The sequence below is a fragment of the Eulemur rufifrons genome, chromosome 7 (genome assembly GCF_041146395.1).
Source record: "Eulemur rufifrons isolate Redbay chromosome 7, OSU_ERuf_1, whole genome shotgun sequence".
In the NCBI taxonomy this organism is placed as follows: domain Eukaryota; kingdom Metazoa; phylum Chordata; class Mammalia; order Primates; family Lemuridae; genus Eulemur; species Eulemur rufifrons.
Window position 1 is genome coordinate 156459981 of NC_090989.1, and position 22490 is coordinate 156482470.

Here is a 22490-nt window from a genome sequence, read left to right on the forward strand (position 1 = left end):
GGCGGGCCCGCCCCAGCCGCCCCAGTGCCGCAGCCACCCGCCCCGCCCCGCGCGCCGCGGTGCGCCCCGAGCGGCGGCCGCTTCCGGGAGGGCTCGGGAGACCCTTCCCCTGCAGCTCCCAGAGCCCCCGGGAGTGGGGGGCAGGGGCGTCCGGCCTGAAGCGCGGGCCCCAGCCACGCTCCGCCCCGTGCAGCTCCCCTCCGGCCAGGCCAGTTCTTCCGGCCCGGGCCGCCCGCCCCGCGTCTCTGCCGAGCCCCCTGCACCCCCATCTCGGCCTCGCCCCAGCGCCACCCGGCCCCGCCTCGCTCCCGGCCCGGGTCCCTTGGAGCTCTGGCTTCGACCCTCCGCCCCGCCCAGCTCCCCGCTCTCCTCCATCCTGCGCCATCGCCATCCACCGCTTGGGCTGTCGCCCACCCAGACCCGTGCCCGTCAGCCGCCCACAGCTCCGCACCGCCCGGCCCTTGTCCGCGTAGGACAGGTTACCGGACCAGCTGGAGGAGGGGCCTGGGAGCCGTGTGTCCCTGGTGCACCCCGCCCCGCGATTCCCCCAAATCTACCTCCAGAATTCCTTTTTGGGTTAGGGTTGCAAGAGATGGGCGCCCTAGAGTCCCTTACCAGGGAAGGGATGAGTGGGAGGAGGAGTTGAGCTGTTCCCAAGTCCTCCGGGGAGCCCCCCTGGGGAGCAAATATTCCCCCCCTCTGTAATCGGCTCAGCCTGGTCTCACTGACCTCCACCTCCCCCAACAACTGAGTGTCTTGGCACCTGGGTGTGTGTGGGTGGGGAGGGGAATCCAATCTCCCTTCCTTTCCATCTGGCCTGTGGACAAAGGGCAGGGGGACCATCTGGTCCCACCAGGGTGGGGGAGGGGCCCACAGTGTTGGTCCCAGGGGGTGGGGGAGGGGCGGCGCTCTGGAAACAGCAAGAGCCTGTGGGGTCTAATTGCATCACTTTATTTCACCGACCTCCACTCTCTGTCTCCCCACCCCCACCCCCAAACCTCACAGCAGAAAACAAGCTTGGCTGAGAAGATCCAGGCTTGATAACCCCAGGAGGTGTGGAGCATCCAGAAGGAAAGGGAAAAGCAAGAACTGAGAGGCAGAGAGGTGGCCCTTCCCTTCTGTAGGGCATTTCTGGGCTGGGGCCAGCTGCAACCTGAGTAGAATCCAGGGCTAGCCACACCCTAAACCTGGCAAAAGGGTCTCCTGCAAGGGCCAGCCCATGGGGTCCCCACTTTCCCAGCCAGTGAGGTGCTGCATGGTTAGAAGTGCGAGTGTTTGTGTGGAGGCATGTGTGTATGTGCATGTGATGCACAACTGCACATGAGAATGTGCATGTCAGTCCAGGGTTACATGTACCTATGCAGCTGCTCCCAAGTGAAGGGTCATATTTGGGAACATAGATAGCTTCTAAAAGTGTAAGCACGCATGTGGGCATGTATGTATCTGTGGCCTAAAAGAGGTGGAGAAGTGTGTGTGTTGGGGGAGTGACTGACCTGCAGGACAGCTGAAGGAGGAGGAGGGGGTGGAAGGGGAAGCCCAGCAAGCCTAGCACAGAAGGATTACCCTCCCCAGATTACGCGTCCCTTGATTCCTGAGTCTTTCCTCTTGATTTTAGTTCATCAGTCCATCACTGCAAGAGAAAGAAGCAGAAAAGACACACCCCAAAAGAACTCAGAAAGACACATAGACAGACACACCTGTTGCACGTGCATGACGAGCCAGAGCCCATGGAGGAGAGAGAGAGAGAGAGACACCTCAAGGTAGGCAGGCAGCCCACCCCCCTCAGCAGTGCAGGGCCTCATGCTAGCTCCTGCAAGAAGTCCAGCAGCCCTGTATGCCACTCCTCGGGTTTGTCCAGGTAACAGGGGTGCCCCGCCCCCTTCATGATCAGCACCCGGTGGTTGGGCAGCTGCTTCAGGTGCTCAAAGCTAGTTTGACCCATGGGATCCTCGTCTCCATATACAATCAGAGCTGGAGTCTGAGAGAAAGGAAGGGAGGGCAGAGTGAACAGGAATCCGACACACCAGCCCCATCCTCCTGGAGGCCAGCTCCAGCCCTCCCCACCAATTCAGTCTCTCCCTTGGGCCACGCCAAATGAGGAGGAGAGACAAGCTGGCCCAGTGGGTGGGGCCACAGATTGGTGTCTGCCCCAGCACACAGTTTAGCACAGGGCCTGGCACAGTAATCTGCTAAGTAAACAAAAAGGGTGGAGCTTAGTGGTGACCTCCTCCCAGAAGACACCCTTGGTTACCCAGCCCCCAGATGAGAAAGGCCCAGGGATGGAGCCTTCCTTGCTCCCAGCCAGGGCATCTCAGCTTCCCACACAGGAGTACCTTCACACTGGCATAGTCAGCAGCATTGATTTTGTCAGTGCAGATGGGGGCCACTGGCACATAGCCCCGGAGCTGGGAGCCAGGGGCGATGAGGAAGGGCAGGGAGTACATGCCACTCAACGACGGACTGATCACAACTGGGGGGCCCAGCTCCAAGGCATCTACCACAGCTGCCAGGAAGCTGCCAGGGACCAGCTCCTTCATAGGGGCAGGAGCTGTTGCTTCCTTGGAGCGCCCCAGACCTGCAGGGATTCAGGTGTGGGAGAGACAAGACCAGGGCAGTGAATGGGAAAACAAGAGAAAGAAGATCCCTTCCTCCAGGAAGCCTTCCTGAGTCAATCTCTCTGTGCCCAGGTTCCTGTTAACACCCAGTGTGCCCAAGTTTATTCTGACAGCAGCCTCGATCTATCACATTGTGGCAAGCATGAGGCATTTCTCTTCATGTTTGGGCCCATCTCTCCCAGGAGTAACAGTGTCCTGGAAAGAATCAGGCTCTGACATCCAACAGGATTGGATCCAAGTCCCAGTTATCCATTTACTGTCCATATGACCTTGGGTAAGTCCTCCTCAGCTCTCTCTCAGCTACTCAGTTTCCCCATCTGTTAAAAGGGGATAACAAAAGTATCTGCCAGTTAAGACTGTTGTGAAAATTAACTGCTTAAAAGGCACCTGGCCCTGGATTGGCACAGGGTGGGTTCCTCAAGGACAGAGGCTGAGGGGCTGGTTCTGCACTCATACCCACCCCCCACTTCAGTCAGTCCATCCCACCTTCACCATCAAGATTAGCTCAAGACCGTTGCCCTAAAGCTCAGCCCAAACCACTGTTGTAACCAGTCCCGTCCAGGCTGGACGCCTGCCCTTGGGCCCTGAAACCACACCAGCCCTGGCTGGTGAGAGGGTCAGATCAACCATGCTGCCCCTTCCACCAAGGGCTGAGACCGGCGGTCCAGGTTATAATAGGCAGTCTGGGCGCTGCCCCCACATCCCCCAGAGCCCAGCTCAGGGCTTTGCATATGGGATCACAACTGGGGGCCTTGCCACCCACCAGGCCCTGTCCCCCAATCCCCCAGGAGACTCAGGTCTCACTATTCAGGGCTCCAACAGCCTGTGGTTATAGCTCAGTGAAAGTATTTTACTTCCAACTGGCTGAACATCAATTACTATGTATCAGGTACTGGCTACTTACACTCGTGGATAATCTCATTCCATTCTCACTAGAGCCTGCCCCAAACGTGAGTGCGGTTACCTCCCATCGCAGTTGAGGACACAGGCTCGGAGACACTGAGACAGTGCCCGGTAATAGTTAGCTGAGACAGTGCCCGGTAATAGTTAGGAGCAGCTGGGCAGTGTCCAAACCATATCTGGGTCAAGACTGGAAAAGCTCAAAGGTCCTTGCAGTGTGCAATGAACTCTGTCAAACTCCGGACCCAGCCTGCCTATGTCCTCCCAGTCCTCCCAGGGCCCCAGCCCTGGGTTCCCAGTGAAGCCTCCCCAGCCCCTGCCCAGAAGCCTGCCCCTGAAGTACCTGGTAGGTCAATGGCCACAGCGCGGTAGCCAGCCTGGGCCAGCCTGTGCAGCGTACCCAGGTTCTGCCAGGTCTCGGAGGAGAAGCGGATACCATGCAACAGCAGCACAGAGAAGCGGACCTGCCCACTGCCGGGCCGTGCCTCTCGGAAGAAGAGGCTCTGGCCCTGCACCTGGAAGGTGCCCTCGCTCTGCTTCACGCCGGCCGCCATACCTGCTGCTGCCGTGCTGATCAAGTGCCTGTGGTTCAAAGCCAGGCTGATGAGAGGCCACAGAACAACTGCCCAGGTGGAGCAGGGAGGCTGCCACAGAGAGGGGAGTGGGGAGCAGCAGGGAGGCCTCCAGGAGGCTTCCAGAACTCTAGGAACATGCTTTGGAGTCAGGATGACCTAGGTGTTATTTCTGCCTCTGCCACTCAGTTGTGTAACCTTGGGCCTCAGCTCCTTCCACTGCAATATGGGAACAATAAAGTCTACCTCAAGAATTAGGAATTTAATTAAGAGTCTTAAAAAAATAACAACAGTGAGGGTGCCTGCTGATGGTAAGAACTCAAAACGTGGGGCTCCCGTTACGATTGCTGCTCTCATCGTTACTGTCCTGTACAAATGGGGATAATTTAACAGTACTAGCTCCAGGCGGTTGATGGGTTTAATGAGGCCACGCATGTGCATGCCTAGCACATAGTAAGTGCTCAATCAGCGGTTTCGCTTATCGACCTCATCCTCCCCAACGCACTGTTGTGCGTTGGCACCTTAGGCCGGAGGGAGCCCAAGTTGGGGTAAAAAGCCCATTTTCCAGAGGCGGAAACCAAAGTGCCCAGCGGGGGGAGGGCTTTGGAGTTCTGGCTCGCCAGGGACGCGGCGTACTCAGCGCGCTGCCCGCCGGGGCCCAGCGCGTTAACACCGCAGTCACGGGTGCCGCCACAGCTCGTTCTGTCTCCTCCGCCGACCACCGTTCGGGCTCGCCAGGTCTGGAAGGGGACACGGGGAGGGGGTGGGGGCAGCCCCGAACAATGGGACCTGGGGATCCGAGATGGGAAGATTTGGGTAGGTGCGGGTGGGTTTTGACTGGAGAGAGGAAGAGAGGGTCGAGAGTGCAGGCCGGGTACCTGGGGAGCTGCGTGGACTGGCGCAGACCGGAGGCAGGCGAGTGCGGGCGGCGGATGGGCCGGGACAGGGAAGCAGGGAAGAGGCCAGCCCGGGGGCGGGGGCTGGGCCGTGTTCCCGGGCGCCCTCTTGCGGCCACAAGCTGCCGCTGACTCTCTCGGCGCCGTTGAACCCTCTCCTTGTTCTCTCTGTGGCCTCAGTTTCCCCAAGCCCTCGGCCCCATGATCTCCGTGCGGTCCCGAAACCACCAACGGCCTGCTCCACATGGACATGGCGCAGCTTGAGGAGGGGGGCTGCTTCGGGATCGCATCCCTGCTGCTCCCATCCTGCCCCATCCCCCTCATGCCCAGCCAGAACCGCCCAGGGCCAGAGTTGTCTGGCTGGCATAGAGCTGTGCCCCTGGCACGGAGCTGAGGTCCGACAGGTTTGAATGCGAGGCTCCGCCAGTGTCCAGCCAGGTGGCCTTGATCGTTTTCCCAATGCCTCCGAGTCTGTTTCCTGCCTGTAGGGTGAGTTGGGTGTTGCCAACCTCTGCAGGGTACCAAAAAGAAGTAAACCCGACATGCTCCGTACAGCCTCCCTCTGCTGGGCTGGTCGCCGCGCGGAGCCCTGAGCCTGGGACAGACCAGACTTTGGTCACATACCTCCGACCAGGGTAGGTACCATGAATACACGTGAAGGAGGCCAGCAGCCCCCCCACCACCGTGTATGTGCGCAGGGAAGTGGCTGGGCTGAGACCTGGCGCTGCTGCATGACAATATCTGGCATTCACACAAAGAGGCCTCTGCCCCTACACTGTTCTCGGCTTGACCGGTTCTTAAGTATGTACTTATGACAACCCTATGCTGTGGATCTTATCCTTAACTCCCGGACAGACCAGAGAGCTGAGCGAGGATGAAGATGTTCTGGGGGGATGAAGCCAGGTGGCTTTCCACCATCCCTCAGGCCCATAGCATCCTGGAAAACCTGGACGGGCCTCGGAGCTCCGGGGCGCCGCCCCCACTACCCCTGCCGCGGGGCTGGCTAGGTAACTGGGCACCAGGCCCGCGGCTGCGGACTGCGCATGCGCGTCCCGTGGCCGCGCTCCCCGCCGCCGAATGCGGGAGCAGCCGCCCGAGCGGCGAAGGCTGTGCCATGGTCGGGGCGCTGTTCGGCTGCTGGTTCCGCGTGGGCGGGGCCCGCCCAGTCGGCCCGGTGAGTGTCCCCGGGGAGAGAGGTCGGCAGGCTGCCCGAGGGCCGCCATCTTTGCCCCTCCCCTTGCCCCGGTGCCCTGGAGCAGAGTCCTGTGGAAGCCGCGGGCGCTGGGGCGGCGAGAGTGCGTGTGCGCGTGTTGGCGTGTTGTGTATGCGCGCGCGCACGTGTCTGCGTGTGTTCTCGGAGGTCTGAGTGTATATGTGTGTCTGTGTGGTGTCTGTCAGCGTGTGTTTCTGCGCACTTATACTGGGGGTGTGTTCCTCAGTATGTCAGCCTGCTTGTGTCGGCGTTTGTCTACTCTGTTGCTGTGTGCATGTGACTTTGAGAGTATGTATCTACCTGTGTGTCTGCCTGTGTGTGCATGTGTTTGGCTTGTGTGTAGTTTTAGGGTCGTATGACTGTGTGTTTGAGTATTTCTGAGGATCTGCATGTGGTCGTGGGTTTTGTTTTTTATTTTAAGAGACGGGGTCTCGCTATGTTGCCCAGGCTGGTCTCGAACTCCTGGCCTGAAGCACTCATCTCGCCTTGGCCTCCCAAAGTGCTGGGATTACAGGCGAACTGGGATTACATACCTAGCCTGTGTGTGGTTTTGAAAGCATGTGTGCCTCCATCAGTCTGCCTTCCTGATGCCTGACTGTGTGCGTGATTTAGAGGGTATTATTACAAAGGATTGGTTGCGCATGGGCCAGTGCGTGTGCAAGGAGGCTGCATGTATATGCAGGGAATAGCTTGTGCAAAAGCAAAGCGTATGAGGGCAAGACTCATTGCCTGTGTGCAAGTGTATACACCTGTGTCATTGTCAGTGTATATTCCAGTGACCTAATGTAGGCACAGTTTACCTCAGCCCCACCATCTATAGAGCAGATTAAGCCCTGGGCTGCAGTCCTGTTACTACTGTCTAGTCCTGGTGGCACCCTAGGTTGCTAAGGCAATGGCTGAAGCCCTGTCCCTCCATCCCAGGAGAGGCACGGGGATACCCCCATCAGACAGATAGAAAAGGTCCCATGGGGGATGCACCACCTGGTGGGAACCTGGAGTAACACCCAGTTGGAGGTGTATGTCGGAGGCTGTGGAAGAAGAGTGCACTGTTCCGCCGCCAGGCTCCTGCTTTTCCAGAAGCACCAGAGAGGATGCCACTGGGGCCCACCCGTACCACCTGACCCCAGAGCCTGGGGTGGGAGGCTGGGGAAACATCACCAAAACATCCTGGAGAGGTGGGTGGGGCCCAAGACAGGTCCCCAGCTCCTAGCTCAGCCTGGTACCCAGTTGGTGCTCAATAAAGATGTGTTTATTAGAATCCTGGGGTGGGGCAGGCATGCTCATCCTAGGCCCAAGAAATGACAGGGACATCCCTTTGTCAAGTCCACTGTATTATTAAATCCCACAGCAGGCTTGGGAGGGCAGCCACAAGGTTATCCCATTTTACTGACAAATCGAAACACACAGTCAGGAAGTGGCAATCTCAAAAGCCAGGGCTACCTGCCCTGTTTGAGTCCTGGGTCCAGAGTTCTGTCCCCTGGGCTGGCAAAGGCCCCTGACTTGAAGGGTCCGTGAAGCAGGTCATTTGGCATGAGGCCGTTTGCGTGTGAGGAATGGGAACAGGGAGGTGACGTTCATCTCTCCAGCCCCGTGCTGCCTTTCCATTTCTAGGTACACCATGCTCCTCCCGCGCCCCCTGCTTGTGCCTCAGCATTTCCTCCATCACGGACCTTCTCTGTGAGCCTCTTAATACAACTGGGGTAGGCCATTAAATACAATGTGATTACGAAATCCATTCCGATTTTAGCAGTGTTACATGTAGCAAGGTAAAAACAACCATTTCCAAACACGCCCTGAGTGGGAGGTCCCCTTGATGGTCCTCACCACTCTGTCCACCAGCAAGGTTCCAGTTCATCCATCGCCTCGCAGCCCTTTCCTCCTTGGCAAGCCAAGTGTAGCCTGGTGGTTAGGAGCCCAGCCCCAGGTTCAAATCCCAGCTCCCCCACTTGCTACCTTGAGCTTCCATTTCCTCATCTGTAAGAGACCTATAGTCACATCTGCTCTCCAGTGTTCTTTGTGGATCTGTGAGCCTTCGTATGTGAAGGGCCAAGCCCAGGGCCTGCTGTCACTTGATGATCAGAAGTGGTTTGCTGCCACAGTGATGATGGTGGTCACTGAGTGTGCTGTGTGCCAGGGGATACCTCAGAGACACCTCCTAACTCTGCAGGGTATCTGATGCCCTGGCATGTGGAGTAGTTGGGTGTGAACCCTCAGACCTTTGCCCAGAGCAAAGGAAGGGGCAAGGGCTGCAGCTCTTCCTGCTGGGGGATTCTGGGTGGGGTTTTGGGGTAGGGTCCGGGGATCATTGTCGGGACTGAGCCCCAGCCTCTTTTCCCTCTCCTCTCCTCCTCCAGACTGTGGTACAGACCTTCATGAGCCGGTCCCAAGTAGCCCTGCTGGGCCTGGGTCTGCTGCTCATGCTACTACTGTATGTGGGGCTGCCCTGCCTCCCTAAGCAGACTTCCTGGCTCTGGGGAGACCCCAATGTCACAGTCCTGGCTGGTCTCACCCCTGGCAACTCCCCCATCTTTTACCGCGAGGTGCTCCCACTCCATCAGCCACGCAGGTGGGTGCTGACCAAAGGGTCTAGTGGAGGGACTAGGCCCAAGGGGAGTCCCTGTGTGGGACCCCAGTCTCACTCAGGGTGCTCAGGGACTGGGAGGGCAGTGGGAGAAGCCTAGGAAGAAAGAACGGTGGCTTCCCCCAGGCCCCAGGATACATATTCCCCTGTGTGCCCGCAGGGTGGAGGTGGTGCTACTCCACGGAAAGGCCTTTAACTCCCACACGTGGGAGCAGCTGGGCACCCTGCAGCTGCTGTCGCAGAGGGGCTACCGGGCCGTGGCCCTTGACCTTCCAGGTGAGCACCCCCACCCCAGGGTCTAGGGAAGCAGGATGCAGCAGCTACCCCCAGATGGGGGAACTGGAGGGGTAGGGAAGCCTAAGGTGTGGCTGGGAGCTTCAGGACTCCAGTGTCTGGACAAGCAGTGGCAGGTCACAACACAAGATGGCACCACAAAAAAGTCTGTATTTTTTTTTCCTGCTTTGAAAACCACAGTGTAGATTGTTGTATGTCACAGAACAAATAGAAACATGACTTACTTCACAAGCAGTCGGGGGGCAGGGGCTCACTATACTTTTTATTACAGACTATGTAGCTTTTTGTGTTTTTAAATACACAGATGATTTGTGCTATCATTCTTGTCATTAAGAAAAAAAATCAAAAAATAGTAAAGCCCTCAGAGACCGGTGTCACATTTCTCTGCCTCTCCAAGCAGTTTGGGGCGTGCCAGACCCTCTTCTGGGCATGTCCATACACAGATACAGACAATATGCAGGTTGTCTCGTGGGGACTGCTGTCCTTCCTGCTCAGCTAATCCATCTGCAGCTCGGTTTTCTGCCGGGACACCATGTTGCGTGGATCACGCCAGTCCCTGCAAACCACCCGCTGGTTAACTCCTCGGTGTGCACCATAGGAAGGAGGCTCAGGGTTTATCCAGCCAGTCCTCTACTGGTGGATATGTAGGTTGACTTACAGAGTTTTCAGTGTCAGTTGAAATGCTCACATAATGTAGCTGAAGCATCTTTGGACATGCTTCTTTGAGCATGTGGTCACTAATTTTTCTAGGGTAGCATTGAGGGCAATTGATGGGTCAAAAGCTACACATTTTAAAATTTTGACAAACACTACCTCACCCTCCAAAAAGGCTACACAGATTCATTTTCCCATCAGTCGTGTATGAAAATGCCCATTTCCCCATATCTTCCCCAACACTGGCTGTTTAGTCTTTTTAGTTTTGCTAATAGGATGAACGAAAGATATGTTTTTCTAGCAGGCCTATTGCATTAGAAAAAGTAGCTTCTAGGAGGTTTGGGGTAGCATGTGCCATGCGGTCCTGGGCTGCTTTGCAGCGCCCCTCAGCTGGTGCCTACTGCTGTTCTCAGGTTTTGGGAACTCAGCGCCTTCAAAGGAGGCAAGCACAGAAGCAGGGCGGGCAGGGCTGCTGGAGCAGGTGCTGCGGGACCTGGAGGTGCGGAATGCCGTGTTGGTGAGCCCCTCGCTGAGCGGACGCTATGCCCTGCCCTTCCTGATGCGAGGCCACCACCAGCTACGTGGATTTGTGCCCATCGCACCCACCTCCACCCAGAACTACACCCAGGAGCAATTCTGGGCCGTGAAGGTACTGGGAGAAGGATCTTCAAGGGTCCTGGCACCCTGTCCCTGGCTTGGGTCATGGGGTTCAGGACTCAAGTCTTACCTGGAGGGACATGGCTTTATCCCTCATCTTAGATGGAAGAGGTGGGGTGTTTGGGGAAGGGTTCCTAAGGAGGTGGTTTGGGGGTGGTCAGATCCTCATCAGGCCCCAGGGTCACAGCCCCTTGCCTTGGCTTCCAGACTCCAACCCTCATCCTGTATGGAGAGCTGGACCGCATCCTGGCTCGAGAATCTCTGCGGCAGCTCCGCCACCTGCCCAACCACTCTGTGGTGAAGCTACGCAACGCAGGCCATGCCTGCTACCTCCATAAGCCGCAAGACTTCCACCTCGTCCTCCTTGCCTTCCTTGACCATCTGCCTTGAACTAACCCACTACCCAGGGCCCAGGCCTGGCCTGAGCTTGAAGGGTCTGGACCACAACCCTCCCGGCACCAGGGAGGCATCGCCTGGGATTGGAGGGCAGAGGTCAGAGGGTCAGACCCAGCCAGGACCTCTCATTTCATCTCACAGACACAATAAAAAAGCATTTGTCTTGCCTGGGGTGTGACAGGTGCCATTTCCTAGCATACTTTGGGAGAGGCAGGAGTGGGAGGCAAGCCTGGGACTGCTTTGGGGCTGGGAACTGCAGAGTGTGCTCCAGCAGCCTGAGAGGGCTAAGACCGCACCACTTCCTAGCTGTCTGCCTTCACCACTCTGCCTCAGTTTCATCATCTGTAAAAGGGGCATGATGGCAACATCTGGCTCTGAGGGTGGCTGCAGGATTGCATGAGTTTGGATAAGTGAAGCACCTGGCCACACAAGGCTGGGAAAGGGATGTATCACTACTGCATGACCACTGGGATCGGGGATTGGTGGGAAATGCAGGGTCTGAGCAGCTGAGTTGGGGGAGTCAGGAACCTGGGGCCAAAGGAAGCAGGATATGTAGAGATGGCTGTGGGGAATGAGGTTTAAGAATTAACACAGCTGAGGGATGGACACGCTTGAAGCTCTGACTCACGTGGGGCAAGGGCAATATACTTAACCTAAACATTTGTACCCTCATCATATGCTGAAATAAAAAAAAAAAGAAAAGAATTAACACAACACTGTGGTCCCGGTGCCGTGGCTCATGCCTTTAATCCTAGCACTCTGGGAGGCCGAGGCAGGAGGATTGCTTGAGGGCAGGAGTTTGAGACCAGCCTGAGCAAGAGTGAGACCCTGTCTCTACTAAAAATAGAAAAATTAGCTGGGTGTCATGGTACGTGCCTATAGTCCCAGCTACTCAGGAGGCTGAGGCAAGAGGATCACTTGAGCCCAAGAGTTTGAGGTTGCAGTGAGCTAAGATGACACCACTGCACTCTACCCAGGGTGACAGAGTGAGTCTCTGTCATGAAAAAAAAAAAAAAAAATACAACATTGCTGGTGAACTGCCAAGCCTGTTTGCCCCTTGTTATCTATGGGTGAGCAGCCCAAGACTGAAACCCCAGGAGGGGTGGAATGGACTTCTCCCCTCCCCTCCCAGCCTGCCTCTTTGGCCAGAGGTTGAAGTCTTCATCCCTCCCCACTCCCCAAGCTAGCTCTGCCCCTGGAGCAGAGGGCAGACCTTCCTGGGGGTAAAAATGGCAGCCAGGTGCACACGTGGGCATCTGTCTACACCTGTGTGCGGCCTGCGGGTACCAATGGGCCACCTGTGCCTCTGTTTAGCCTCCCTCCCTGGAGGTTCCAGAAGAGCCAGAAAGTTTGGCATGGTCTCCCCACCTCTCACACTATCATTCAGCATCACAATTACATCCTCTCACCATGACATCCTGTCACACCTACCCACCAACTCACACTCATATTGGCACACACAGTCATGCCCACTGATACACAGTGTTAGATTTGCCCACACAGTGGCGTGTTCACACCATCACTCGTGCTGTCACCATACATTTAGCTTTCATCTCTGGCTCGTAGTCCCAGCACCCACGCTGTGCCCCCGTCAGGGCAGAGCTCCTCGTGTGGGGCAGACAGACGTTAACCAGTAACCTCGCCACACAGGCAGCGAGGCAGTCAGGGAGCAGCTCCTTGAGGGGCTGAGTCATGGGAAGCGGAGCGGTAGCAGACTCGCGGGAGGGGGCAGGGGAGCAGGCGGACTTTGCAGCCCTGCACCCCGAGAGCCTCCTCTCCTCCGGCTCTGTCCGGAGGCTGAACGAAAGGCAGTCCCCTGAGGGCGGGGCCGTCCTGGGGGCCGCGCGTGGGGGCGTGTCCTGCGGGCGGGGCGGGGCCAGCCCGGAGCTCGCCCCTCGCCGCGGGGATGGCAGTGGCGGAGCCGCCCAGGGGCCAGGCCCGAGTCGGGCTGGGACGCCTGCGCCGAAGCGGCCGCAGGGATTGGGACGGCCCTTACTCGCACTCTTCGGTCTCCGCCCAGCGGGCAGGCTCCGGCCACGTGGTGGGAGGATGAGGGCGGTTCTGAGCCTGAGGCCTCACTGAGACTCACTGGAGTCCCAGCCACAGTCGGGGCGGACGCTGGGAGGCGGGCGCGGGCTCGAGACCTGGAGAAAGCGAGGTGGGGAGCCCTGGAGAGTAGAGGGGTCGGAGGCTCCCCGGCTTGAAAGCCGGGCCGCTGGGGGGCATGTTTGAAGGAGGGCGGGGGGGGAGTCAATGCCGGGGGTCAAACCTGGCTCAGCTACTCCCTGGCAGAGGCACAGACTTCATGGGGCTCTTGTGGGGATTAAATAAGGAAATGTGCTGAAAGCAGCCAGCACAGCGCCTGAAACGGAATGGGGGCTCCGTTAATGGGGGCCCCGAAACAGGGCGTCCTCTCCTCTGGGACGTCCGGGGAACTGCTTGGGGAGGGGCTGTTGTGCAGAGGGGTAGTTAGCCATTCACTTTGCCCCCAGCTCACCACGCGCAGCACCATGACCAGCAAGGGTTCCGAGGACGAGCACCCATCCGTGACGCTCTTTCGCCGGTACCTGCGCATCCGCACCGTCCACCCCAAGCCGGACTATGGTGAGAAGGCGGTGTTTCCAGAGCCTGTGATGGGGCCTAAGGGTCGGGGACTGTGCTCTAAACTAGCTCCAACCGCTGTCACCCAGCCGAAACTCACTCCTCAGCCCCTCTAGCCATTCCCCAGATCAGCAGACTGAGGCAGCCCCTCTAGGCTGTGGAGGAAACCTTTCCCCAGGAGCTGTGCTGCTTCAGAGGTTACTCCTGGCAGCTAGTTAAAGAATAAGTCCACTTCACTCTGCAGAGCAGGAGTGGTTGGGAGAGACTGGAGCAGCCACCACGGCCTTCCAGAGCCTACTGGGGCTGGACAAAGTCCACAGGCCTTAGGGAATCGAGCTTGGTGGCTGGAAATTGTGTACATGGGTCCAAATCCCTGCTCTGTGATTTACCAGCTGAGAGACGTTGGGTGAATCTCTGCATGTCTTTATGCTGTAGTTTCCCCATATTTAAGGAAGATAATGACGCCTGCCTCCAACCCTGGACTTCCTCTTGGCGTTCCACAAAGGGTCACACTGGCCAAAAATATCTTCTTTCTTGGGGATAGAAATGCAGGTGTCTCTGAGGGGTGTGGAATTGTGTTGGGAAGGCAGCAACCCTTCTCTGAATCTGCCCCCCTCTCTGGGCTGCCTGGCTACTGAGAGCCATGGTAGGCAGAAGCAGCCCAAGACTCTCTGTGCCCCCAGGGGCTGCCGTGGCCTTCCTTGAGGAGAGAGCCCACCAGCTGGGCCTGAGCTGTCAGAAAGTGGAGGTGAGCCTGCGGCCCTGAGTAGGGAGGGGAGATGGGTCTGGGGCACCTCCTCACCCTGTGCTGACCGCATCCTCTCCTGACACTTTCTAGGTGGCACCTGGCTATGTGGTGACCGTGCTGACCTGGCCAGGCACCAACCCTGCACTCTCCTCCATCTTGCTCAACTCTCACACGGATGTGGTGCCTGTCTTCGAGGTGGGTAGTGGGGGCAGTGCAGGCCTTGGGGACAGACATAATACAGACCCCAGAATCCAATCTCAGCAGCCCGTGGTGCTGGTCCTGGCACTAACTCTCAACATCCATACGGCAAGCAGCCTTCGCCCAGCAGTAACTGCATGTGGCGGGCTGAGGAGGATGGCAGTCAGCTGCCTTCTTCAGCATTCTGTCCTCACCACTCCACCTGTCACCCCAACCCTATGGTGGGCTCCTAGGGCAACCCACCATTAACCAGATGCAGCGGCCTGACTAAATTCTCATCCCTGCCTCCAGGAACATTGGAGTCATGACCCCTTTGAGGCCTTCAAGGATTCTGAGGGCTACATCTATGGCAGGGGCACCCAGGACATGAAGTGTGTCGGCATCCAGTGAGTGTCCTCTCTTCCCAATCCCCACAACGTTCCCACCAGCCCAGTGGATTAACCCAGGATCTGGGAGCGTGATTGGAGAACCTCAAGGCCAAGGGACGTCTTGACCCCTTACTTTGGGCAAAATTACTGCCATGATTATAACATGGATGGGGAGACTGAGGCCCAGAGAGGGCCAGGGGCTTTCTGGAGTTCCTGCCAGGCTGTAGTAGGGGAGGGTCCAGGGCACAGGACTTCAGCCTGTCAGCCCTGCCTACTGGGCCAGGCTGAGCCTCTGGTGGCTCCCCCAACACCTGGCTTATTGCCCACCTAGGTACCTGGAGGCGGTGAGGAGGCTGAAGGTTGAGGGCCACTCTTTCCCTAGAACCATCCACATGACCTTTGTGCCTGGTAGGAATGGCTCAGGGAGGGACACCTTTGGGAAGCGGGAGGGTGTGTTGGGGAGACAGCTCCCTCATCTCATGTTCCTAATCGCTTTTACAGATGAGGAGATCGGGGGTCACCGCGGCATGGAGCTGTTTGTGGAGCGGCCTGAGTTCCGGGCCCTGAGGGCTGGCTTCGCCCTGGATGAGGGTGAGCAGGTTGGCCAGCACTGAGCAGCCAGGCAGGGGTAGGGAGGATGCTAGTGGGGCCAGGCAACTCCATCCTCTGAACCCCCTTTCCCCCCTCAGGCCTGGCCAACCCCACTGACGCCTTCACTGTCTTTTATAGCGAGCGCAGCGTCTGGTGTGAGTATGGGCTTGGAGGAGGGGTCACTGTATGAGTGGGAGACTAGGCCAGAAAGGGCAGGCTCCTGTGAAGCGTCACACAGCAAGCTGGGGCCTGAGTAGTCCTTGAACCCAGGGCTTCTGCCTCCCAGCCCCTTCCTACCTGGGCATCTCCGTCCTGGGCTTCTCTGAGGGCAAACCCTGACTGTGGGCAGAAACCAGCTCTACGCTGCAGGCTCTGAGGGGGACAGAGCCCTGCCAGAGAAGCTTGGCACAAGGGGGAACCCAGCCCACCCCAGGGTTGATTGCATCTCCAGCCCTTCTCATGCCGAAGACCTTCCCTTCCCCCTCCATCTCCCCAGGGGCGCGGGTTACCAGCACTGGGAGGCCAGGCCATGGCTCGCGCTTCATTGAGGACACAGCAGCGGAGAAGCTGGTGCGTGGCACAGGGGAGGGAGTGTGGGAGCTCAGGAGGCTCTCACAGGGCTGCTGTCACATCTAACCTCATACTCTTCTAGCACAAGGTTGTGAGCTCAATCCTGGCATTCCGGGAGAAGGAAAGGCAGAGGTGAGGCAGCCTGGGAAGGGGATGGGGGTGCCTCTGGGGGACTGCACAAGAGAGGAGGGAAGCTGAGCCACCTCCTCGTATCTGTTGCTGCCCATCCCCTGCCCCCTCCCCCACTGCAGGCTGCAGTCAAACCCCCACCTGAAGGAGGGGGCCGTGACCTCTGTGAACCTGACTAAGCTAGAGGGTGGCGTGGCCTATAACGTGGTACCTGCTTCTATGAGCGCTGGCTTTGACTTCCGCGTGGCACCGGATGTGGATCTAAAGGTGCCACCTCCACATGGATTTGGAAGAGAGAGGCTGGGTCCTCAATCATGTCCTAAAGGCTCCGGGAAAGCCTGAGGAGTTAGCTCATCTCCCTTCTTTTAGGCTTTCGAGGAGCAGCTGCATGCCTGGTGCCAGGCAGCTGGCGAGGGGGTCACCTTGGAGTTTGCTCAGGTATGAGTTGGGACCTGTGGTGGGGGAGTGTAGAGGCTGGGGGAGACTGGGCGCACCCAGTGTGCAACAGCGTGGGAGTGTGTGCTTGGTGTGTCCGCATACATGTGGGCATTTTTTTTTAATCTGTGACAGATACTTTATTCACCCAACAAGCATTCGTTGTGGAGGCCACTGTGGGTGCTGGGGAACTGTGGGAGTAACATTAGGCACAATTCTTGCCCTCATGGTGTGAAAAGGGGAAACAGACATAAATCAAATATTTATATAGTATTACTTTTATGTAAATATGAACACATATGGTCCAGGAAAGGTGGGATCTCACACTCTGAGAACCTATAATTGAGGTATTCAACTAGTCTGAGAAGGCCATGCATGGTGGCTCACACCTATAATTCTAGCACTTTGGGAGGCTGAGGCTGGAGTATTGCTTGAGGCCAGGAGTTCAAGACCAGCCTGAGTGAGACCCCATCTCTGACAAAAAATACAAAAATTAGCTGGGCATGGTGGTGCAAGCCTGTAGTCCCACCTACTCAGGAGGCTGAGGCAGGAAGATCACTTGATCCCAGGACTTTGAGGTTGCAGTGAGCTATGATGACATAAACCACTGCCCTTAGGCCAGGCCTGGGCAACAAAGTGAGACCCTGTCTCCAAAAAAAACTTGTCTGAGAGGTCTGGGGGAGAACTTGGGCTAAGATCTAAAGGATGGACAGGAGTTAAGTAGGAGGGCATGGGAAGGTCCCAGACCTAGAGCATTTGAGGGGCTGAAAGAGGGCCTTTTGCTGGGTAGGGGTAGGGAGGTGTTCTGTGCCAGGCACAGCCCACCCTATGGGAAACAGGGCAAGATGCCCAGGCCCCTGTCCTGATGCTGCCATCTTCCCCCTTACCCCACCACAGAAGTGGATGAAGCCCAGAGCGACACCTATTGATGACTCAGACCCCTGGTGGTCAGCTTTTAGCCGGGTCTTCAAGGACATGTGAGCACACTGACCAGCTGTCCTTACACAGCCCAGCTCCCTCCTCCTCTCCTTGCTTTTCCCCTCCCCCTCCCTTTCTCCCTCCCCACCTGTCTTCCACCTTCAGTTCTTCCCTTGTGCCCCCTCCTTCCTCCCCATTCATCAGGCTCTTCTTCCCCGTGCAGGAACCTCACTCTAGAGGTGGAGATCTTTCCGGCTACCACAGACAGCCGCTATCTCCGCGCGGTGAGCCCTTTGCATGGCAGTGTGTGGGCAGTGGACGGGGTCTGAATGGTGGCTTTTCCCTAATGACCCCTCCTCGCCCCTGCAGGCGGGGGTCCCAGCGCTGGGCTTCTCACCCATGAACCGCACACCTGTACTGCTGCACGACCATGATGAGCGGCTGCACGAGGCCGTGTTCCTCCGTGGGATCGACATATATACACAGTTGCTGCCTGCCCTGGCCAGCGTACCTGCTCTGCCCAGTGACAGCTGAACCCCCAGGATCCCCAACCTCTGACCCTGGAGTTTCCATCCCAACTAGAGCCAAAGACCTTCTCTTCCTTCTGCCCAATAATAAAATCTCTGTATGGGCAGGGTCTGTCTCTGAAGTACTAACAAGGACACTCACGGAGCAGAAACTCCCATTTCTCTGGGGACATACTGTTACCATTCCCATTTCACAGATGGCAGAAACAGCCTGGCTTTGGAGTCTTCCCAAAACCATTCCACATTGCTCTTTGCCCCTAGACATAGCACTCCTATCCAGTACCACCCAGCCACGTCTGTGCCCAACAATAAGGGGCCATAGCTCCTGTTTTTAGTGGCCACCATACTTAGATCTGACCTGTGAGGTCAGGGATTCAGTTCCCACTGAAGGGAGATACCAAGACATGGACCTCAGGGGACCACTCCTGTCTTTCTGGGGATATATTTGGGATCCTGAGACAGGACCAGAAGGGGGCCACCTGAGCCCCTGCCAGATGTGGAGCAGGGAGAGGGACAACTTCCAAGACATGACTGCTGGCATTTGTCAAAACCCATGGGTTCTGGTGTTGGGAGCAGAGGTTACAGAGGGGCAGGTTACCCCGGGGTAGACCAGGTCAATTCATCTTAGAGCCTCCAGCACCCTAGCCTGGGACCAAGGACCAGTGTGTACAAAGGCCCAGGATTTGGGCTTCAGTCTCAACCTTGCTGAGCCCTCAGGTAGTACCAAGAGTCAGCTATGACCCCAGGGGCCTGCTTTAGCTGAGCTGATCTGTCCTGTCCTCCATGAGGGGTACAGGAGAGACAGGGAGGGCTGGCTTTTTGAAGTTTCTAGTTGTAGCCAGAAGGGAAGTCCAGAGCTTGGCGGGCAACTGAAACTCAAGTGCCAGACCTTGTGCTTCCTTCGCATAAGGCAGGCTCCAAGTGGAAGCTGGAGGCTGAGGGCAGCAGCTGGCTATGACCTTAAGAAAGCCTAGTTGAAGCCCCTGACCTGGGGTCTGGCCTCCCTCTCAGACCTCTTTTCTCCTGGCAGGATGACTGGGGAAAGCAGGGCCTTTACACCCTGTTCAGGACACTAGCACACAGGCCTCACTTTGGAAGTCATCCAACCTGGTGACCTCCAGTGGGGCCAAGCCATCTTCAGGACACAAAACATGCTCCTGCTCCCTTTCCAGACCCCACCTCCATCTGACATCCTCCCAACCCTAGTTCGGCAAATAAACTTCCTAGAGTCCCATGTGGACTGCATGGGCTCAAATGCTACCTCCATGCCTTCCTAGCTATACAATTAAGTTTCCTTACCTGTGAAACAAAGATAACAGTACTATCTATTTCAGAGGCAAGGGGATCAATATGCCATGAGCCGCATCTTCTGCTCTGGCATAAAAGTGCCCCTTTTTGAGTTTCCAAAGTGCCCAAGGCTGATTTTGAGGACTAAGTGTAACCAGAACAGTGCTCCACCTGGTACCCTCTACAGGAAGCCCCCACAAATACCTAGTACTAAACTACTTGCTCCACTGGCTGCTCTATTAAGATCCTGTATGTATGTGAAGCAGCTAACCCAGCAGCACAGCAGGGTCAGGCCCAGTCATGGTAGTAATGCAGTGCCAATGCTGCCCTGCCTTCCTGGGTCCCTAGCACTTGGGGGACCAGCACAACCCAGAGCAGTAGATGCTGGCCAGGTGCACTAGGAATGGCCCAAGACTGCAGAATTGCTCAGCAATGCCCCGGCCCCTTCCCTCAGGGTATGCTTCAAGACCTAACAAAGAGGTTTAGGATTTTCCTCCTTTCCTCAGCAGCTCACCCAGTTCGGCAAGCTATGTGCCCCAGCTCCCCTAAAGCTTCTGACCATTTCTTATTTACTAGGTCCCCTTCTTGCACCCCAGGGCCCTAATTCCTGACTCCCACCCACACCCCACCATCCACACAAGGCTACTACTGTCTTCTCCCACACCAACAGAGATAGCAACCTCGCCTCCCACCCAGCCCAGGATCATAGACACAGGCTAACAGATCCTGCCTCAGGTTTATTCGTACAAATAGCACAGGAGGGCCCCAGCCCCATGCAGACAGCAGCCCAGGGGTCACACCAGTCCTTCTGTCCTCATGTTGGCAGACAGAGGCCTCTACTCTGGAGCCTTTGCAGGGGCCTGGGCACCTTTGGGAGCCTGAGCTGGAGCTGGAACTGAAGCTGGTGCTGCAGCTGAAGCCGCAGATTGGACCTTGGACTGGGCCTTGGACTGGGCCTTAGACTGGGTCTTAGACTGGGCCTTGGTTTGATCCTTGGCCTTTGGCCGGCAGAGCCTGAGACCCTTGGCAATGCGCGCACGAGCACGCTTCCCAAGCTTAGGGTGGGCAATGTAGGCAAGTCGACTGAGCTTGCGGCTCATGCCCTTTGGGATCTTAGCCTTAACCTCCTTGGGCTTTACGAGGGCCTTGATAGCTTCAGCACGTGCACTCATGGCCTTGGCGTTGTTGGCCTGCATCTTCTTCAGGCCCTTCTTGTTGTGCTTCTTGGCAAAGCGCATGTTCCTCAGGAACTTGGGGTCCACCTGGAAAGCAGGAAAGGTATAGGCAGTAGTATGTAAGGCCCCCAAGTCACACTCTGGTGCCCCTCTCCATAAGAGTGCCCAGCATTCTAAAGACAGCATCAAGTCAACCTTAAATGTGGAAACAGCCAACCCTTAGAAACATGTACCACGGCCCCAGGGAGCCAACACTCCACCTGGCTAATGCTGTGCAGACCACACTTTCAAGGTTACATGCCCAGAGGCCAGTAGAGCCAACAGTCAAATCCAAGTGCAGAAGAAAAAGAGGAAGGCTGCTGCCCTCTCTGCCAAGGTTGCACGGCAACCTACAGAAGGGGTTCAACCAAGCTTTTTCCCTGAAATCCCTTCAGGGTTATCCCCTCCCCCTTTAGAGGAAGGTGTCAATTAAACACCAAGGCTGGCCCAATAGACTCACAGATGAGGCAGAATAAGACACCAAAGTGGGGAAACTGAGGTTCAGATTTTGTGACTTACTCCACAGATCATACGGCAACGGTACCGGGGAGGAAAAGACTGGGGACAGGCTTAGCCTTCCCCTAGACCCTACAGCCTTCTCAGCTAATCCTTAGAACTCCCTGACACAGGAAAGGAAGCTGACCCCAAGCCCAGCACTGGGTCAGATCCAAGGTTTTAAGGCTAGTCAGTCAATGTGGAATGGAAGGATCACAAGGTGCCCGGTACACACAGACAAGGCCACTCCTTACCTTAAGTGCTGTGGCCAAGCGAGGGAGCCAAACCAAATGCCCTCAGGAGGCAGATTACATTCTGACCAAAGGGTTACACTTCAGGCCAGGGAAGGCCAAGGAAAGCTTTGTTATGGGTCTGGCAGGGCAGAGAAAGGAATTATAGGCTTTGGTGGGCCAGATGAGACGAGCGACAAGCTCTGCACAGGCAGAGGATGAGGCCGTAAAAAGGCTGTATGGCACGCTATACTGTGCACCTGGAGCCAAGACAAGACATTTACGTGTGATTCCGCGTACACACTCACCCCCTTAAGAGATTCATATCTTTGTGATCGGGGTTTCTTGATGCCATTTCTGTGCCACTTTCGGGCTGTGGGGAAAAAAAGGAATTAGGCCAATAACAAGATTTTCTCTAATAAGACCACCCAACATCACAGCTGGCAAGCTTGGTGGACCCAACACTTCCTAGAGCAGATGTTACTGACATCTGGAAAACTACCGCTGAATGCAAAACTTTGTGGGTATCTCAAGTGGATCTCTGGCTCCTAAACCTATAGCCCCAAAGATATTGCCAGTTGAAAACAAAATCAGCCCCAGGCCCACAGTGGTTATGTGCCCCCTCTCACCCTGCCCCCATATCCCTAAACCAATCCTTGCCAGGGTCTGGGCCCAAGAAACTTACACTGGTTGTGTGTGGTGTGGTTCTTGGACTTGGCCATGTCTACACCTGGAAGACAAAAGTGGAGATCAGGGCTGCGGGCTCGCCGGGCTGAGCCACCTCTGCCGCCCTGACCTGGTGGAACGTGAGTTCAGAAGCTAGAATTAGGTTGCAGACAGAAGCTTGGATCTGCGGCCACCACCAGCCGCCATTCACTCTGCACGATCCGATATCTGTCCCCGCCTCCCAAACCCAGGTGAGGCCCTGAAGCCAACTCCCCAGCCCCACAAGGCTGCGTCCCCCCGTAAAGTCCGACTTCTACCCCTGCCATCCATGGAGCCCTTGGGGACCTAGAAGAACCACCCCCACGCCGCAGCCTCTACTCCCCACATCCACACAGCCAGTCTCCTTGTCCTCCCTGCAGCCCGCGCCCCGCCGCCGCCCATAAGTCGCGGATGGCATCAGATGCCTCGCGACCAATACTCACCGTAACCCGCGGCTGCTGAAGAGCCTGGGACCGGAAAAGAAAGAGAGGCCGCGGCGCACCATGGGAAATAGGGCCGACGACGCCGGAAGGTACTACTGGAAAAGCTCCCCCCAGCGCCGGGAGGAAAGGTTCCGAAGCCCGGAAGGACGCAAGCCAGTCGGGGACGCAGTGCTACGAGCCTGGCTCCGCCCCGTTCGGGCTGCCTCTTCCCTTTCGGTTTTCCTCTTTCTACTGTTCTTTCAGGACCTGGCTG

The 22490-nt window shown here is 56.9% G+C and overlaps 4 protein-coding genes across 5 annotated transcripts; 2 read left to right on the top strand and 2 right to left on the bottom strand.

Annotated features, from left to right (window-relative positions):
- Positions 1-935: 935 nt before the first annotated feature.
- On the bottom strand, positions 936-5036 carry ABHD14B (abhydrolase domain containing 14B). Its single transcript, XM_069475792.1, has 4 exons — positions 4966-5036; positions 3859-4097; positions 2334-2575; positions 936-1978 (listed from the first exon to the last, which is right to left on the bottom strand). The coding sequence occupies exons 2-4, from the start codon at positions 4067-4069 to the stop codon at positions 1799-1801; spliced, it is 633 nt and encodes a 210-aa protein (XP_069331893.1). The 5' UTR covers positions 4070-4097; positions 4966-5036; the 3' UTR covers positions 936-1798.
- Positions 5037-5328: 292 nt separating this feature from the next.
- Positions 5329-10945, top strand: ABHD14A (abhydrolase domain containing 14A). 2 transcript variants are annotated; one of them, XM_069475790.1, is made up of 6 exons: positions 5329-6157; positions 7808-7873; positions 8551-8762; positions 8938-9053; positions 10139-10374; positions 10590-10945. In XM_069475790.1, the coding sequence occupies exons 1-6, from the start codon at positions 5858-5860 to the stop codon at positions 10770-10772; spliced, it is 1113 nt and encodes a 370-aa protein (XP_069331891.1). In that variant the 5' UTR covers positions 5329-5857; the 3' UTR covers positions 10773-10945. The 2 variants fall into 2 exon arrangements, with proteins under 2 accessions (XP_069331891.1, XP_069331892.1); XM_069475791.1 differs by lacking the exon at positions 7808-7873 and having other exon boundaries at positions 5331-6157.
- Positions 10946-12821: 1876 nt separating this feature from the next.
- On the top strand, positions 12822-17970 carry ACY1 (aminoacylase 1). The gene is made up of 15 exons (XM_069475789.1): positions 12822-12936; positions 13271-13382; positions 14063-14127; positions 14218-14322; positions 14617-14711; positions 15025-15101; positions 15195-15284; positions 15383-15439; positions 15781-15854; positions 15937-15986; positions 16106-16250; positions 16353-16421; positions 17316-17395; positions 17560-17620; positions 17706-17970. Exons 2-15 carry the CDS (start codon positions 13289-13291, stop codon positions 17868-17870), a joined length of 1227 nt encoding a protein of 408 aa, XP_069331890.1. The 5' UTR covers positions 12822-12936; positions 13271-13288; the 3' UTR covers positions 17871-17970.
- Positions 17971-19874: 1904 nt separating this feature from the next.
- On the bottom strand, positions 19875-22265 carry RPL29 (ribosomal protein L29). The gene is made up of 4 exons (XM_069473685.1): positions 22238-22265; positions 21775-21819; positions 21398-21462; positions 19875-20412 (listed from the first exon to the last, which is right to left on the bottom strand). The coding sequence occupies exons 2-4, from the start codon at positions 21809-21811 to the stop codon at positions 19987-19989; spliced, it is 528 nt and encodes a 175-aa protein (XP_069329786.1). The 5' UTR covers positions 21812-21819; positions 22238-22265; the 3' UTR covers positions 19875-19986.
- Between the last annotated feature and the right edge of the window lie 225 nt (positions 22266-22490).

Coding starts and splice junctions, on each gene's coding strand:
- ABHD14B (XM_069475792.1), bottom strand. CDS start 4,069: ATGGCGGCCGGCGTGAAGCAGAGCGAGGGCACCTTCCAGGTGCAGGGC. Junction 2,576..3,858: donor TGTGGCCATTGACCTACCAG/GTACTTCAGGGG, acceptor GAATCCCTGCAG/GTCTGGGGCGCTCCAAGGAA. Junction 1,979..2,333: donor CTGACTATGCCAGTGTGAAG/GTACTCCTGTGT, acceptor CCTTTCTCTCAG/ACTCCAGCTCTGATTGTATA.
- ABHD14A (XM_069475790.1), top strand. CDS start 5,858: ATGAAGATGTTCTGGGGGGATGAAGCCAGGTGGCTTTCCACCATCCCT. Junction 7,874..8,550: donor CTCCATCACGGACCTTCTCT/GTGAGCCTCTTA, acceptor CTCCTCCTCCAG/ACTGTGGTACAGACCTTCAT. Junction 8,763..8,937: donor CCACTCCATCAGCCACGCAG/GTGGGTGCTGAC, acceptor GTGTGCCCGCAG/GGTGGAGGTGGTGCTACTCC.
- ACY1 (XM_069475789.1), top strand. CDS start 13,289: ATGACCAGCAAGGGTTCCGAGGACGAGCACCCATCCGTGACGCTCTTT. Junction 14,712..15,024: donor ATGAAGTGTGTCGGCATCCA/GTGAGTGTCCTC, acceptor TTGCCCACCTAG/GTACCTGGAGGCGGTGAGGA. Junction 17,396..17,559: donor AGCCGGGTCTTCAAGGACAT/GTGAGCACACTG, acceptor TTCCCCGTGCAG/GAACCTCACTCTAGAGGTGG.
- RPL29 (XM_069473685.1), bottom strand. CDS start 21,811: ATGGCCAAGTCCAAGAACCACACCACACACAACCAGT. Junction 21,463..21,774: donor CCACACCACACACAACCAGT/GTAAGTTTCTTG, acceptor TTTTCCCCACAG/CCCGAAAGTGGCACAGAAAT. Junction 20,413..21,397: donor GATATGAATCTCTTAAGGGG/GTGAGTGTGTAC, acceptor CCTGCTTTCCAG/GTGGACCCCAAGTTCCTGAG.